The 15320-nt window shown below is 30.6% G+C and overlaps 1 protein-coding gene across 1 annotated transcript; it reads left to right on the top strand.

Annotated features, from left to right (window-relative positions):
- The first annotated feature begins 4644 nt into the window (after window positions 1-4644).
- On the top strand, window positions 4645-12286 carry LOC107896891 (mitochondrial proton/calcium exchanger protein). Its single transcript, XM_041078897.1, has 15 exons — window positions 4645-4804; window positions 5594-6247; window positions 6353-6665; window positions 7546-7692; window positions 7787-7875; window positions 7995-8087; window positions 8864-8990; window positions 9243-9307; window positions 9444-9618; window positions 9878-10072; window positions 10198-10245; window positions 10531-10677; window positions 10774-10856; window positions 11086-11201; window positions 11818-12286. Exons 2-15 carry the CDS (start codon window positions 5655-5657, stop codon window positions 11904-11906), a joined length of 2280 nt encoding a protein of 759 aa, XP_040934831.1. The 5' UTR covers window positions 4645-4804; window positions 5594-5654; the 3' UTR covers window positions 11907-12286.
- Window positions 12287-15320: the final 3034 nt, after the last annotated feature.

The following is a 15320-nucleotide window of genomic DNA, read 5'->3' as shown; positions in this document are numbered from 1 at the left end:
GGTGGGATCGGGCCACCTCGAAAAGTGGTTGTTTTTAATAAACGGTTTGATTTATTAAAACTATGATTTTGGTCCACAAAATTCAGAAAGACAGGTTCGAGAGTCGGTTACGCACGAGGAATGATTAACACCTTACAACCCAAAATTGGCACCTAGTTGATTACTTCGTGTTTTTTAGTGTCGAGAATTAAAAATCTTAAAGAGATTTAAAATACGATCCTTTGTTAAAATATAGAAAAATTTTCGAGAAAGGTGCATATTTCACGTTAATCGAGAAAGAGAATTACATCCCGTAAGTTAGGACACAATATCTTAAATTCCCTATACGAGATTAAACCCTGAAAATTTTATTTATTTTAAAAGAAATCTGATTATCTCAATTTTAGAAAGAAATCATATTCCGTAAGTTAGAACACGATCTTTTCTTAATTCCCTAGAATACTTAAAATTCGTGCTTTTAAAAACACTCATTTATTTGGATTCATCGAGAAAATCGAAATCCCGTTAGTTAGAGAACGACCTTTCGAATTCCTAAATACAAAAAATTGCTTATTTTAAAAACGAAATTTTAGGTGTCGGGTAAAGATTAATGTAACACGATTTTATAGTAAAATGTAAAAAATGAGTTACAGTGCTAATATGCATAATAGACTAATAACAAATGTGTTAATATAAATAACGATGATAAGGGCAAAAATAAAAATAAGATAAATAAAAAATAAAATGAGCCAATTAAATAAAAAGCAATAATAAATAAATAAACAAATAAAAACTAAAAGAGGTTTAGTTTTAAAAAAGTGAGAGTAAGCAAACAAATGAATAAAGAAATATTAGGTAAAACAGTTAAAAAGAATAATGATAAAAATAATAATGATAATGATAATAATAGCAATAATATTATAAAAGTAAAATAATAAATAAGTAAATACAACACATACACATGAGACTAAATTTAAGGACTATAAAAGTGAAAAAAAGAAATAAAAATAATATTAACTTAAAGAAAAATGAAGAATAATAGACAAATTAATAAACAAATAATAGAATAAATTGATCAAAGGACTATATTGAAATCAGAATGAAATTAGAGGCAAAAATCGTAATAAATTTAATGATAAAACCGAAATAGGACTGAAAATTAATGTGCCTAAAGAAGGAGGGGTCATTGGGGAAATTATTCCTTTTTCCAAAACGGCGTCGTTTTCTTAGGGATCAAACCAAACCAAAACAACACCAAGTGGCAAAATTAAAAAAAAAAGGAAAATAGAATAGGACCCCATTGAAACTAGTTTTAAAAGCGGAAGGACTAAGGGCGCAAATAGCCCCTTTGTCCAAAAACACACGGATCCTAGTGGATCTTGGGTTGGGTCGTCAAAACGACACCGTTTTAGTATTAGAGGGCCTAAGTGAAACGGCGTCGTTTCACAACTACTATTTAAAACAATTTTTTTTTTAATTTTCATTTCAACATTGTTTTAAAAAAAAAACTCTAAGAACTCTCTCTCTTTTCTCTGCAGCAGGCCCTATCCGGCCTTGGTCTCCGGCCATCAGTCGTCTGTCGACCGCCAGTTGTCGGAGTCGGCGCCGCCATCTGCGGCGACGGGAAGGCCAAAAGTCGCCCTTTTTTCCGATGAAGTAAAAAAAAGGTAACCTTTTTATTTTTATTCTTTTTTTATATATATGTATATACAAAAATAGGCTCGTAAAAATGGAAAAATAAGGAAAAATAAAAGAAACCTTAGCACAATTCAATTTTTTATCTGAGTTTCTGGCTTCGTTTTTGGACTGTCTTTTTGCTTAAACTGCTTGTTGCTTTTTTTGTTGTATTTTTTGAGAAAAAAATCCGAAAAAAATATACAAAGGATATAGATGGCTTTTATAGCCATTTACAACTTATTTTTTAATCTATTTGTCACTTTTATTGCAGGCAAGTGGGCAGTGGCGACAGAGGCTGAGGCGGTGCAGCAGTGGTGGTGGCAGGCTGGGTAGGCCTAGGTGCGGCTCACCTAGGGTTTCTTTTCTTTTCTTTTTTTTCCAGAAAATTTTTAGGATTTGGACTTTATTGGGCCATTAGGGTTTTTGTTGTTTTTGGGCTATTAATGGACTGCTTATTTTTGGGCTTTTTCTATTTACTTTTTGGTTTGATTTTCTGGTGGGCCGGATGAAAATAGGCTATTACATTTGCTATTTTTTGCTTCATAAGTAACTAAGACAAGAAAGATTTGGGCATCAAAGAAACTTGATTCAGTTCTGAAGATTTAACAAAAATATGATTAGAAAACAATAAAATAATCAAAATTGAAAATTAAATAGAATATAAGAAAAGGAAATAGAAAAAATCCTTGAAACTAAGCAAGTAAAAGAGCTTTCTTGGGTAACAAGATAAGCTTGCGGCAAACCATGATTTTGTAACTTTAAAAAACATAAAATTTCAATTACAACTAAGAATTAAAAAATCATAGATGAGAAAAATAAAATAAAATAAAAATAAAAATAAAGAACACACGTGGAAACCCTTTCGGGAAAAAACCATGGGTAGAGGAGAAGAAAATTCACTATGTCGAAAAATTTTAATTCAATACAAGAGGAATAGACTATGTCTATTTATAGGCTTGTAAAGCCATATTCTAGTAGGATTGAAACACCTTATCCTAATCAATATAAATAGATGAAGTTTAATAAGGTTTAAAAACTTTATTCTAAAATAAAATAAAAGAAGTCTAGTTCTATATGGATTTTACTTTTATTTTATTTTTCATCGTATTTTATTTAAATAAAAATTTAGGTCACTTAATTCTAACAATAAAAAATAAGCAAAGCTGGAAGAATGAAGTAATGAAAACAAATATAGCAAGAAAAAGATGGCCTACAAAAGTAGATGGATAAATAATCTAATTTCCTTTAATTAATTTGCATCTTTTAATCAAATTTCCGTTGAAGAATTAAAGTAAAAGTTTATAAAATAAAAATAAAAATAATTTTTGTAAGAGAAAACTCCCATAGGATAATTTATTAATCAACAATAAATTTAGATAAATGATTGTTCATATACATTTGAATTTTGGTATCATCTCTTTAGGTTGATTCTTAATGTATTGTTTTTTTATTATTTTATATATTTTAAAATTTTGTAAAAATCAAAATAATAATAACTTGATATTTTTTGAAAAAATAGTTTCTAATAACACATGTTGTATGTGATTTTATACGTTTAAATTTTTTAATTATTTTTAAATAATATATATTTCATTATTGTAATTAAATTTAATTCGTTATTTGAATTGTTAAATATAACTAAAATATATTAATTTATTTAAAAATTTAAAGTAATATATTTTTTTAAATATCATTTTAAAAGATTGATACGTTGTAGATCAATAATTTTTTAATAATATTAAAAAAATTAAATCATAACTCAAACATTTGCACTATTTTCAAACCTATTTTCACCTTTTACTATTCAATTTTATTTTCTTAATATTCAATAAATTGAGTATAGCAATTTGTAAATAATAAATAATTAATATGTAGCTAAGTAAAAAATTAAGAAATTTTTTTTTTCAACAATTGTAATTGTAAAAAAAAAGAACTTTTATTTCAATTATAATTATTTTAACTAAAATTTTTTAAAGTGATACTCTTAAATTAAAATATATTTAATTTTAAATGTGTAATTATCACAAATTTTATTAAACTGTAATGATTTTTAAATATATAACTAATACAATTTAATTAATATTTCTAAATTAAATAATTAATTATTTTAATTGTCAATTTAATAATATGATAAAAATAAAGAGTATTCTCGACGGTTCAAAAGATTTTCCAAACTCGTGTTTTTATATATATTATATATATAACATAAGAAAACATATGAACTTGCTAAAAATACATCGGGAATGAAGAAGAATCCGGATACCCATTTGTTCATGTTCATTCTTGATGTAAAAAAAATATTTATTAATTTATAATTTATTAATTTATATCTTCCACGTGCCATGTTGGGACACTGCCACATGTTACTATCAAATTGACCATCAATGTCATGTTTAACGAGTTTGTATGGAGATACCAAATTGAGTAACGATATACAAGTTTAATTATAAACTAAATCTAAAAAAAAAAGTTTCGATTTTAACTAATACTTTTGATCAAGTTTAGGGTAACCTACATATTAACCCAAATAAATGCTCCAAAAATAAAAAATTTTATTTATATTATTTTAGTTATTATTAATAATTAATTGATTTTAATTATTTGTTAGATTCAACTTAAACTCAACTATATAGTTAAATAAAAAATAATTTTATATAATATCAATTTAATAATATATAAAAGTTTTTTTAAACTCATATTTTTATAATATATATTATAGATATATTTTATAATTATTTTTCTAGGAATATTTTATAATTTCATAATAATTTCCAAATATTCCTAATTTAGAAATATTATTTTATTGTCTTTGGTCCTTCCTGGGTTGGAATTCAAGAAAATTCAAAAGGTGCCCACTTACGAAGGCCAAAATCAACAATAACCACGTGTCAACAGCAGACACACAAGTCAAGATAAAATGGTCAAACAAATCGACGGTTCAAAATGGCCTAGTAATATAAACCGCGTCGCAGAGTAGTTTTTCACGGTGACCATCCCCCTCTTAAACCCTCCAATTTTTCTCGAGAATACAATGGCCCTATAAATGCTGTGCCTTCTTTCTTGTTTGACCTTTTCGTATCATTATAGCTCTAAATTTTTGTTGTTTGATCGAATCCAAAATATTATATCTCAGCTTCGCATAAAAACTGTAAGTCAAATGCCTTTCTATCAGCAGTTTATTTCTTTATCGTTTTCGTTGAATTTTGCTGCTCGTTTAGTTATTTTTTCAGTCGAATCCGTGATGAGTTATGAATATAGGATATATGTTATCATTATCTTTATTTCTCGTTGTAGTTCGTTGAGTTTTTTTATTTTTATTTTTATTTTTATTTTGTTGAAACCAAATGAAAATTTATTATTTAGTGTTACTTGGATTATTTTTTTAAGACGAAAGGAGAACTGAAAAGATATTAGAAAATAGTAGATAAAAAGATAATCGGATGATTTTTTTCTTTTTATTGTTATATTCAAATAATAAACTTATCGGAATATTCTGTAGCGTCTGTGATGTTATTTTTTGAATAAATATTTTTTTCAATACTTTTATGGACCGGTTCTAGTTTCTTTCTTTAATGAGAAAAAAAGAGGCTTTGGATTTTTCCTCTGTAACAAATTTTGAGTTCTTCAATTGTTCAGTTTTTTAGTTACTTATACTTTTATTTATTAATTATCAGCCTTGAACTTGAATAAAAAGTCTAATTTTACTTGAGCTATTCCTAATCTTGACTCCTTTATTGATGGGTTGCAATTCAAGGGTTAATTATAATTTTCTTTTGGATATTGACATCATTCTCAAGTTTTTTTGTTTTATGAATTTGTTAGGCTTTGTCATTTATTATGATGAAAAAAATGCTGTATATGAATACTAAAAATATGTTTGATATTGTTCATTTTCTGAGTTGGTGTTGTTCTTTATTTGAAATGGTATCCCAATCAGGGTAATTTGAGAGGTTGCTCGAGATATGCGAATGTGCTGTTGACAACAAAAACGATTGATAATGGCCTCTAGAGCAATTTTAAGAAAGAGGGGATTTGTTTCCGACTACCTGAATGCATCTATACGCTCAGTCCAGACCTTCCAGTTTCTTGGCCATCCCACTCACAAGTTGGACTCCTGTAGTTATACATCAAATGTGGACCATCCATCCGAAGATTTTAATTATCTAAAGAAACTGGATGTAAATTCAGTTGCGAAACATGATTTAATGGGTTTTTCAGGATCAAGATACTTTAGTTATGGATCTCAAGGAATCGCAGTTTTGAGTCCTGGAAGTGGAAGATTCCACTTCAATTCTCCGTTGAGTGTCAGATTGATGTCATATGCTGTTCGTCATGCTTCGACAGCTACTGCTAGACAATCTGAACCAGGTAGTGATGATGAGGGAAATGAAGAATTGGTTGCAAAAAGGAGAACGGAAGCATCTGCAGAAGAATGCGATCAAGCTGTTGAAGGTTTGAGTACTGCTAAAGCCAAAGTGAAAGCTAAACGCTTGCAAGATTCTCAGAAGGCTGCCAAATCTATTTTGCAAAGAGTATGGGCCACAATTCTTGGGATTGGTCCTGCTTTAAGAGCTGTAGCTTCTATGAGCAGGTAAAACTTTATCCTTTAAATTTTATTTTATTTAAAAAATCAATTAACATGATTCAAATTGATTTTTGGTTTACTGCATATTTGTTATTCTATTGCCTTCTACAGGGAGGATTGGGCAAAGAAACTTGTTCATTGGAAACACGAGATTCGCTCTACTTTGCAACATTATTGGTTGGGTTTTAAGCTACTTTGGGCTGATGTGAGGATCAGCTCAAGATTGCTGCTAAAGTTGGCTGGTGGTAGAAGTTTATCTAGAAGGGAGAGGCAACAGCTGACTCGAACTACTGCTGATATCTTTAGGCTAGTTCCATTTGCAGTTTTTATCATAGTCCCATTCATGGAATTTCTTCTGCCTGTTTTCTTGAAACTGTTCCCTAACATGTTGCCATCTACTTTTCAAGACAAGATGAAAGAACAGGTATAGTGGCTTTTTCCAAATTATGTTTGCTTTTCTGGTTAATTTGATTTATAATCCATTGCTGCTCAAGCTTTAGTCTTTAAGTTGTTTTGCCTCTTTTCAGAATCTCCCTTGTTAAAGCAGGAACCATTGAAGTTTGGTTTATCTTTTTACATGCATGAAGTGGTTTATATTTATACACGCATGAAATCATAAAGTTGGTGAGGATGAGTGCATCCTTTTGTTTGTTACACTTTTTAGTTTTCTTCCAAACAAGAGTTTCATATTCACCATAATTTTATTGCGACTGCATATGTGAAACAATGCAATCCATAAAGTTTTCTGATTATTTTCTTTAATGCAAAGATACTTAACAAATTTTATGCTCACCTTGATTGAAGCTTCTTATACGGATATGAACAAGTCTTTAGCTGATGGGATGTTGGATATACCTTGCTTAGAAGAAAATAAAGAAAAAAAAGGAGAAATCATAGGGAAAAGGATCAAAACATAAAATATGATGAGAATTGATAGGCATAGGCCCTTCCATATAAACCTCTATTGGGCTATTGCTGATAATTGAAGTAGAGAGATATACATAGATAGGCATAGGCCAGGCAGGTCTCCTTATGTCCTTTTGCAATTAATTACAAGGTAATCTGCGAAATATATGTTCTCCAGGCAGGAAAATTATCTGGAAATTGAATGGTTTGTGTTATTTCTGTTATGTTCTACATTAGGGTGTGTTATGATTTTGGAAAAGTATTATCAAATGAGATCTTCAGGTCTTGCTTATTGTTGGTACCCTTTTTTCCTTCTTTTTGTGTGTGGCATGTCCCTGCTCCCCTCCATTGCCCCCCTTTTTTGGTCAATGCATTTTTCTTAGTTGCTGAACTTGTAGGAAGCACTAAAAAGGAGGCTTCATGCAAGAATAGAATATGCTAAGTTTCTTCAAGATACAGTCAAAGAAATGGCAAAAGAGGTTCAGAATTCAAGGAGTGGAGAAATTAAGCAGACTGCTGAAGATCTTGATGAATTTTTGAATAGGGTAAGATCCCATCTTACCTATGTTTTTTTTTTCTTGTCTCTTCCCCTTGGTTCTATTATTTAAGTTTAGCAATTGCAATCTTGATATTTTGCAGGTCCGAAGGGGAGCTGGTGTATCAAATGATGAAATTCTTGGCTTTGCCAAGCTGTTTAATGATGAACTCACTCTAGATAATATCAGCAGGTTGGTCTTGGTCTTTGTTGTAAATATTTTTTTTTATTTGAAAACGATTGACTATTTAATTTAAATTGAGTTGTTAATTAAGTGGTTGTGTGATTTTGTAATGTTTTTTCTCCTACCAGGCCTCGATTGGTAAATATGTGCAAATACATGGGAATCAGCCCTTTTGGAACAGATGCGTATTTGCGTTATATGCTTCGGAAGAGACTCCGATGGTAAAACTTGTTTATCCAATCTGAATTAAATTAACTGTTATGTACCTTGTTTTTGAAGAACATATCAATGGAGTTTGATGTATCCAGGAGGAGTGAATTGACTATTTCGGATCTGCTTATTGAACTTTTTTCTTATTGTGGTTGCCTGGGTGGTTTGATTTTTAACTGACCTTTTTTCACTTGTCCATTATGAACTCATGATAAATTTGTTGCTTTTAAACAGATATTGATTTACTATTTGTTGATTTATTGTTGGTTCTTTTCTGCCGCGTGTGAAGTTTAAATATAATTAAATTTATCCCTTAAACCATAATTGTTATATTGTATTTTAAACCATGAGGTTTCATGCTGACTTGCTGAGTATTTATTTAGTTTTTCTGATTTGGCTGTGTGTTTTGTGGTGTTGGGGACGTGAGGGTCTTCATTTTGAGAACTCATTGATACTGATTTGGAATACACGATATATATTCTCTATAAAAATTAGGAGTTGAAATGTATAGACATGTCTCCCTCAATGATTTAATTTTTACACAGAATATGCTGAAATACAAAGCCATGTGGTACTGTTGAAATATATAAGGCAGTGGCATTTTCAAAATATGGTTTTCGGTCGAAGCAAGTTACTTTGTTAGCTTCTCCTTCACATTAACTTTTAGGATCCAACTAAGCTCTATTTTTAAAAGACTTTCTTTTTCTATATGTCATTTTTCTCTACTTTATGTCATCGCAAATGTTGTTATTGTTACTGCTTTCTTATAATTATTATCATATTTTAGGATTAAGAATGATGACAAGATGATTCAAGCAGAGGGCGTGGAATCCCTATCAGAAGCTGAGCTTCGTGAAGATTGTAGGGAGCGAGGGATGCTTGGAGCGCTTTCAGTAGAAGAAATGCGTCAACAGGTGTTGCTTTTTATTCCTTCATGTTTATATATACTTTCCCCTTTGCCAACTAAGTGCCTCAGACTCAGCAATCTTTATCTGCGTTGTATTTGCAATGATAAGTTATTTATGAGAAATGCCATGGTCTCATATATTGATAGAATTCTGGATTTGCACTTCCATCCTTCCTTCAACTACATTGGTTATGTATATTAATTGCAATATCATTTGCATTTGACGTGACTCCTTAACATGGTTAGTATCTGCATGCAGCTTCGGGATTGGCTAGATCTGTCTCTCAATCACTCAGTCCCATCTTCCCTTTTGATCCTTTCAAGGTGATTTGAGTTGTGTTTTATGTGATCTTTCTGCAATGTTTTGCTGGCACTGAAGTTCAACAGTTGATACTCATTTCTTTCTTTTTTTTTTTCCTAATTTGATCTTAATCTGTATTTTTTCTGATATCCCCTGTAGGGCATTCACTGTATCAGGAAAGCTGAAGCCAGAAGATGCTGTTCGGGCCACGCTTTCTTCTCTACCTGATGAAGTTGTGGATACTGTTGGTGTTACAGCTCTACCATCTGAAGATTCTGTTTCGGAAAGGAGAAGGAAGCTGGAGTACCTTGAGATGCAGGAAGAACTGATCAAGGTTGAAAAAGGAATATGTTTTATATTATTTTTCATATGAATAGTCTTCTCTATTGTAAGTTGTTTATTATTTTTTGCCTCCTATTGGGCTCAGTTGACCCTGCTTGCTGTGAAGGAGTTCAGTATAATCTTAGCTTAAAATAGAGGCATTTAGTCTTGAAGTTTTCTGCTTAGCTTAAAAAAAAAGCCCAAAAGCAATATTCCTGGTCCAATTCAGTTCTTTGAATTTCATTGGTTGTTTTAAATTGGTACCTTTGTAGGAGGAGGAAGAGAAAGAAGAAGAAGAGCTGGCAAGGATGAAGGAATCTAAGGCTAGAAAAGAGGATGTGGCATTGAAAGAGATGACTGTCCCAACAGCTAGAGAAGCACAAGAACAGGCTATAGCAAGAGCATTAGAAAAAAGAGATCAGCTCTGTGAAATCAGTCGTGCATTGGCTGTTTTAGCTTCAGCATCTGTAAGGACTCTATTTGAAGATTTTTGTCTGTGACTGTTATCTGTTGATTATGTTCTTCTATTGTTATCTTCCTAGCATTGCCACTTGCAATGTGGATTTGACTTCAGTTTGTTCCTAATATGCAGTCTGTGAGCAGAGAGCGAGAAGAGTTCCTTGGTCTTGTAAATAAGGAGGTATGTTATAAACTTTGATTTTTTTTTTATTTTGTTATTGTAAAAAACTGCAAGGGAATGAGGTCAATGCATTATTTTTAAATAGTTTTCTTCAGAAGTCAAATTGAGCTAGTGTATGTTTTAAGCATTGACTTTTCAATTGTGACTTTGTTAGGTTAGTAGAAAATTTATTTAGTCTTTATTTGGAACTTTTAACTTGGAAAAATCATTAAAGAAATGGTAAATTTTCTATTCTGTTTGTATCCCTTTATTTTCTGCTGATGTTGGATTTTGCCAATTTTGCAGATAGAACTTTATAATAGCATGGTAGACAAAGAGGGTACAGATGGTGAAAAAGATGCCATTAAGGCATATAGAGCTGCAAGAGAGGAAACTGACCATTCTGGTGAAGTGTCTGATAGTGATGAGGTTTCTTCAGTGCTTATTGAAAAAGTAAGACTTATTTGAACCAAGTCTTTTCTGACAGTTTATCTTTTCTTATCAGATGTGATTCAAAGAAAAGTATTTACCATTCTTGTCACTCCTTAGGTTGATGCTATGCTTCAAAATCTTGAGAAGGAAATAGATGATGTAGATGCCAAAATTGGTGATCGTTGGCGAGTACTCGACAGGTGAAACTTTGTTTTTTGATTGTTTCTTTTTCTTGTGTCTTGGCTATGTCCTTTGCTGCTGTGCTAACAGTTTGATGTTTTGTTATTATGATTTTATGTTCTGTTATCAAATGGGATTAATGGAATTTTGGTATTGTTATTCACATCAATCATCACAAGAGCTCAGTTACTGGCATATTAATTACCGCAAGATTTAGTCAGATTTATTAAAAATGCTCTATGCCTGCAGGGATCACGATGGGAAAGTCACTCCTGAGGAGGTGGCTGCTGCTGCTCAATACTTAAAGGATACGCTAGGAAAGGAGGGTGTGCAAGAACTCATCAGCAATCTTTCAAAAGATAGAGGTCAGCTTCCTTTCTGCTTTAACTTTTGTTTGTGGAAATAAATAAATAGACAGGAATATACTTCTAGTTTAGGTACGTGCATGCCCTCCCTCACCCCCCTCCCCCCCTCCCCCCACCCCCCAAAAAAAAAAAAAAAAAAAGGGTTATTGATATGCCTTCTATGATCAGAGATTTTGACTTCCTGGAACCCTTTTCTGTGAAAACCCCCTGATCTGCTTTTATGGTTGTAAAATAGTTGAAAGATCCATGCGTTCATTTTAATATCATGGAATCATGATTAACTAGCAAATGATAATTCACGCTTGTTATCGACTTTCGCAATGAATTGTCATTGAATGAAGTAGCGTTTCTCATTAAACAGCTTGCCCCAAGATGATCTGGATGATTGAGCAAAGTATTAACTTAGCTTATTCTGATGAGAGTTTTTTTTAATCATTCATCCTGCCTATTTGCTGTTTCTTATATAGCATGGAAAAGGTGATTTTATCAAAACTAAAAAGTTGTTGGTTACATAAGAATTTAGATTTGCAACTTTTGCATCGCACCATTGTATAGGGTGAATAATTTGATTTGGCTGTTCACGAGAGTGACAACTATTATATTTTCAATGCAATAGATGGAAAAATTCTTGTGGAAGACATTGTGAAGTTGGGCAGTCAGATGGAGGATGACAATAGTAGGGAGGAGGAAGAGGGAAGAATGTAGAGATTATAATCCATTTTGGAGCGAGCTTAATTGCTATAATCTTATTATATCTCCGTAATACCTTTTTAGTTAGAATAGTAGTTGGTAGAATGCATATATGTTCTTGGCTTTGGCAGGCATGGCGGTGGTCTCCGAAAATGGAGTTTCTTCTAGATCTTTGGCTCTCTTCTTTTATAGGGAAAGCCGATTTTAGTCTTTTCCCATCCCACATACTGTGATGAAGGAGATGTAAAAATTATAGGTTAGTTGAGAAATATATATTCAATCGCTAAAAACAGAATAGAAGCCTTGATGTTGGTTTTATACATACTATAGATGTTTAGAAGAGAAAGATGTTGCTATTTTATATGATTTTTAATTGTTTTATCTTTTTTGCTTCATTAAGGAAGTTGTAGTCCAAGATTGCGGGAAGGGGTTTCAGTTTGGAATTCATTTGCTGTTCACGGACTTTACTTATTGGTTCATTTTTATAATTAAAAATAATAAATCTTGTCCAAGAACTCACCCGTCTAATTTTTGAACAAATATATATTTGCCTAATGGAATTAGATTTTAAGTAACTAAAAAAAGTCCTAAGATAAACCTAGGTTTTTTTTTTTTTAAGTAAGCATTGTAAGTTAGCTTCTTATGTTAATAAAGTTTAGAAACTGGAAAATTAGTTTAAAAATCAGTAAGTTGCTGGTTGAAAGATGTGCGGATAATATCATGCATTTCCTTTTTCAAATAATTTGAGAATTTGTAATGCTTGTTTTAGAAAAAAAAAAGTTTAAAACAAAAGAGAGGCTTTTGAAAATAAAAAAAATGGGACGTCTTAAAAATGGAAAAAAATAAAAGTACGGAATGCTTTAGAGTTGGAAGCAATAATGATGAAATGTATAAACATGCAAGATTCACTTGAGTTTAGTTCCACGTTTTTAATCTTGACTTTCGCAACTCCTGCAAATTTAAAATAATTCATATTTGAACAGCTAACATTTAAATTTATATAACTTTACAACTTGATAATTTATACCCTAATTATCTGAGTTTCAATAACTCAAATATTGCTTTTTATTTGAATTTGAAATGTTTTTCCAAATAGAATACATTTATGTATTACTTTCGTTATAATTGAAAAGAATATCCACATTTGCTTTATCACCATACTAATTTATTCCCCTTTCAATAATAGTATTTGTTAACTTCACGGGTTAAAATTTTTGTCTGATAAACTGCACAGCCTTGGGTGATTGGTTTGCTTTATATTTGCCTAAGTCAGATTGGTTTGCTTTATATTTGCCTAAGTCAGCTTAATTTTCGAAAAGTGAGAATTTTTTCGAATATTTTCTAAGGCATAAAAAATAAAGCGGAAGTAACTCAAAAGCGAATGTGTAACATTTTATATTCGACCTAATTGTCGTGTCACATTTGTTGTCGGAGCAACTACAATCAATTTATAATTAAATAATACAGTTTATATGATAAAATCTAACAAATACACATTCCTTAAACATACCAAAGTAAATCTAAGTTTCATTTATATATGTATCTAATAACCTACACCATTTAATTATAACACCATTCAATTACCACAAAACCTAAACTATTAGGTACATGTCAATTGTAAATAAAGTTGGAAACAAACGGATATTGTTAAGACTAAGATTGTGTTTTGGATGCTGAGGTTGATGCTTGAAAATCTCGAATTAATCTAACTTGCGCACAAAGAGAACAACTTGTACGCTAAGTAAAATACTCAGTGATATTTCTATAATTTATGTATGTAATATTAGCATTAACAATTCTACACAAATTAAACATGTAAGTCAATATACGCACATCTATCATATATTTATAACTTGGAGTTGTTAAACTTTATATTTTCAATATAAACACATCAAGTGTGCAACTAACAACAATTCTTCCCACTTCAATACATTTTGTATAGACAAGTCATTTTGCTTATTATAATAAAATTTTAATTATATCCATATCAAAACATGCATTCAATATGATATTCAATCATTAACGGGTCTTATACAAGTGTCGAAACCATTTTTGAAATTGACTTTTTATTTTAAAAAACAAAAATGAAAATAAAAATAGGAGTCGCCACCAATCATTTTTATGAGGTGTGATCGGGTCACCTCGTAATTTAATCATTTCAATAAACAGTTTTGATTTACTAAAACAACGATTTTGGTCTACAAAATTCAAGAAAACGGGCCGGGAGTCGGTTACTTACGGGGAAGGACTAACACTCTCGTAACGCCCAAAATTGGTACCTAATTGATTAATTAACGTTTTAGTGTCGAAAGTTGAAAACTTGTGAAGAGTTTAAAATACGATCCCTCTTTGTATTAATGTTAATTTTACTTAAAAAATTCTTGAATAAATCGAAATGAATATTAAAGACCCTCTCGTCTCGAGATAACAAATGTCACATCCCGTAAGTTAGGACACGACACATTGAATCTTTGAGAATAAGCTTGCCTTTTATTTTTATTTTTTTTATATTTAAATCTCATGTATTTTAATTCTAAAAGGATATTTGGTCACTTAGGTTCCACGAGAAAAATCAAAACCCCGTAAGTTAGGGTACGACTTCTCGAATCTCCAAATACGAAATATTACCTTATTTTGAATTTTTTTTGAATAATAACAAGTGTAATATTTAAACAATGTGTATTTCTTTTATTTGGGGTATAATATAAAATGACCTGTTATGGATAAATACGTTTAAACGCGATTTTTGACGTGATTTTAACGAAATGAGATAAAATGGTGATGTAGAAAATGGAACGATGATATACGAATGAAATGTCGCATCAATAAATGACAATAATATAAATTACTAATAGAACATTTCATAATGCATATAATGGCAATAATCACATAACATATACTATTTTAATACTAATATCAACAATGAAAGAAAAATAAAATAAATAATAAAGTAGATAATAATAATGATAAAAAGAATAATAATAATGACAAAATATGCACATGAAATGAAAATACCAATTTTTAAATATAAATGAGATAAATAAATAAATAAATATATAAATGAATATTGAGGAAAATAGTTTATAAAATATTGAAAATAAAAGACCAAATTAAAATGTAAATGAAATTTGGAGTGCAATTTATAAGAAGTACATAAATATATAATAATGGATGACAAAACAAAATAAACAAATAGATACCCAATAAAAAGAAAATAAGAGAACAGTTTTAAATAATAATAATAAAATAGGCTAACAAGTAAATACATAAGGAATTAAAATGAACAAAGGACTCGATTGTCACTCGAATCAAATTAACAGGATAAATTAAGATAAAATAAATAAATGGCGGACTAAAATGAAAAGCGCGAAAACCAACAAGGGCGAAATAGGCAAATAACCTGATCCTTCGGATAAGCTTCCCTTCTCC

The sequence above is a fragment of the Gossypium hirsutum genome, chromosome A10, assembly GCF_007990345.1.
Source record: "Gossypium hirsutum isolate 1008001.06 chromosome A10, Gossypium_hirsutum_v2.1, whole genome shotgun sequence".
NCBI lineage: Eukaryota > Viridiplantae > Streptophyta > Magnoliopsida > Malvales > Malvaceae > Gossypium > Gossypium hirsutum.
The sequence above is the reverse complement of the archived record's forward strand: the minus strand, read 5'-3'. Positions and strand labels throughout refer to the sequence as shown.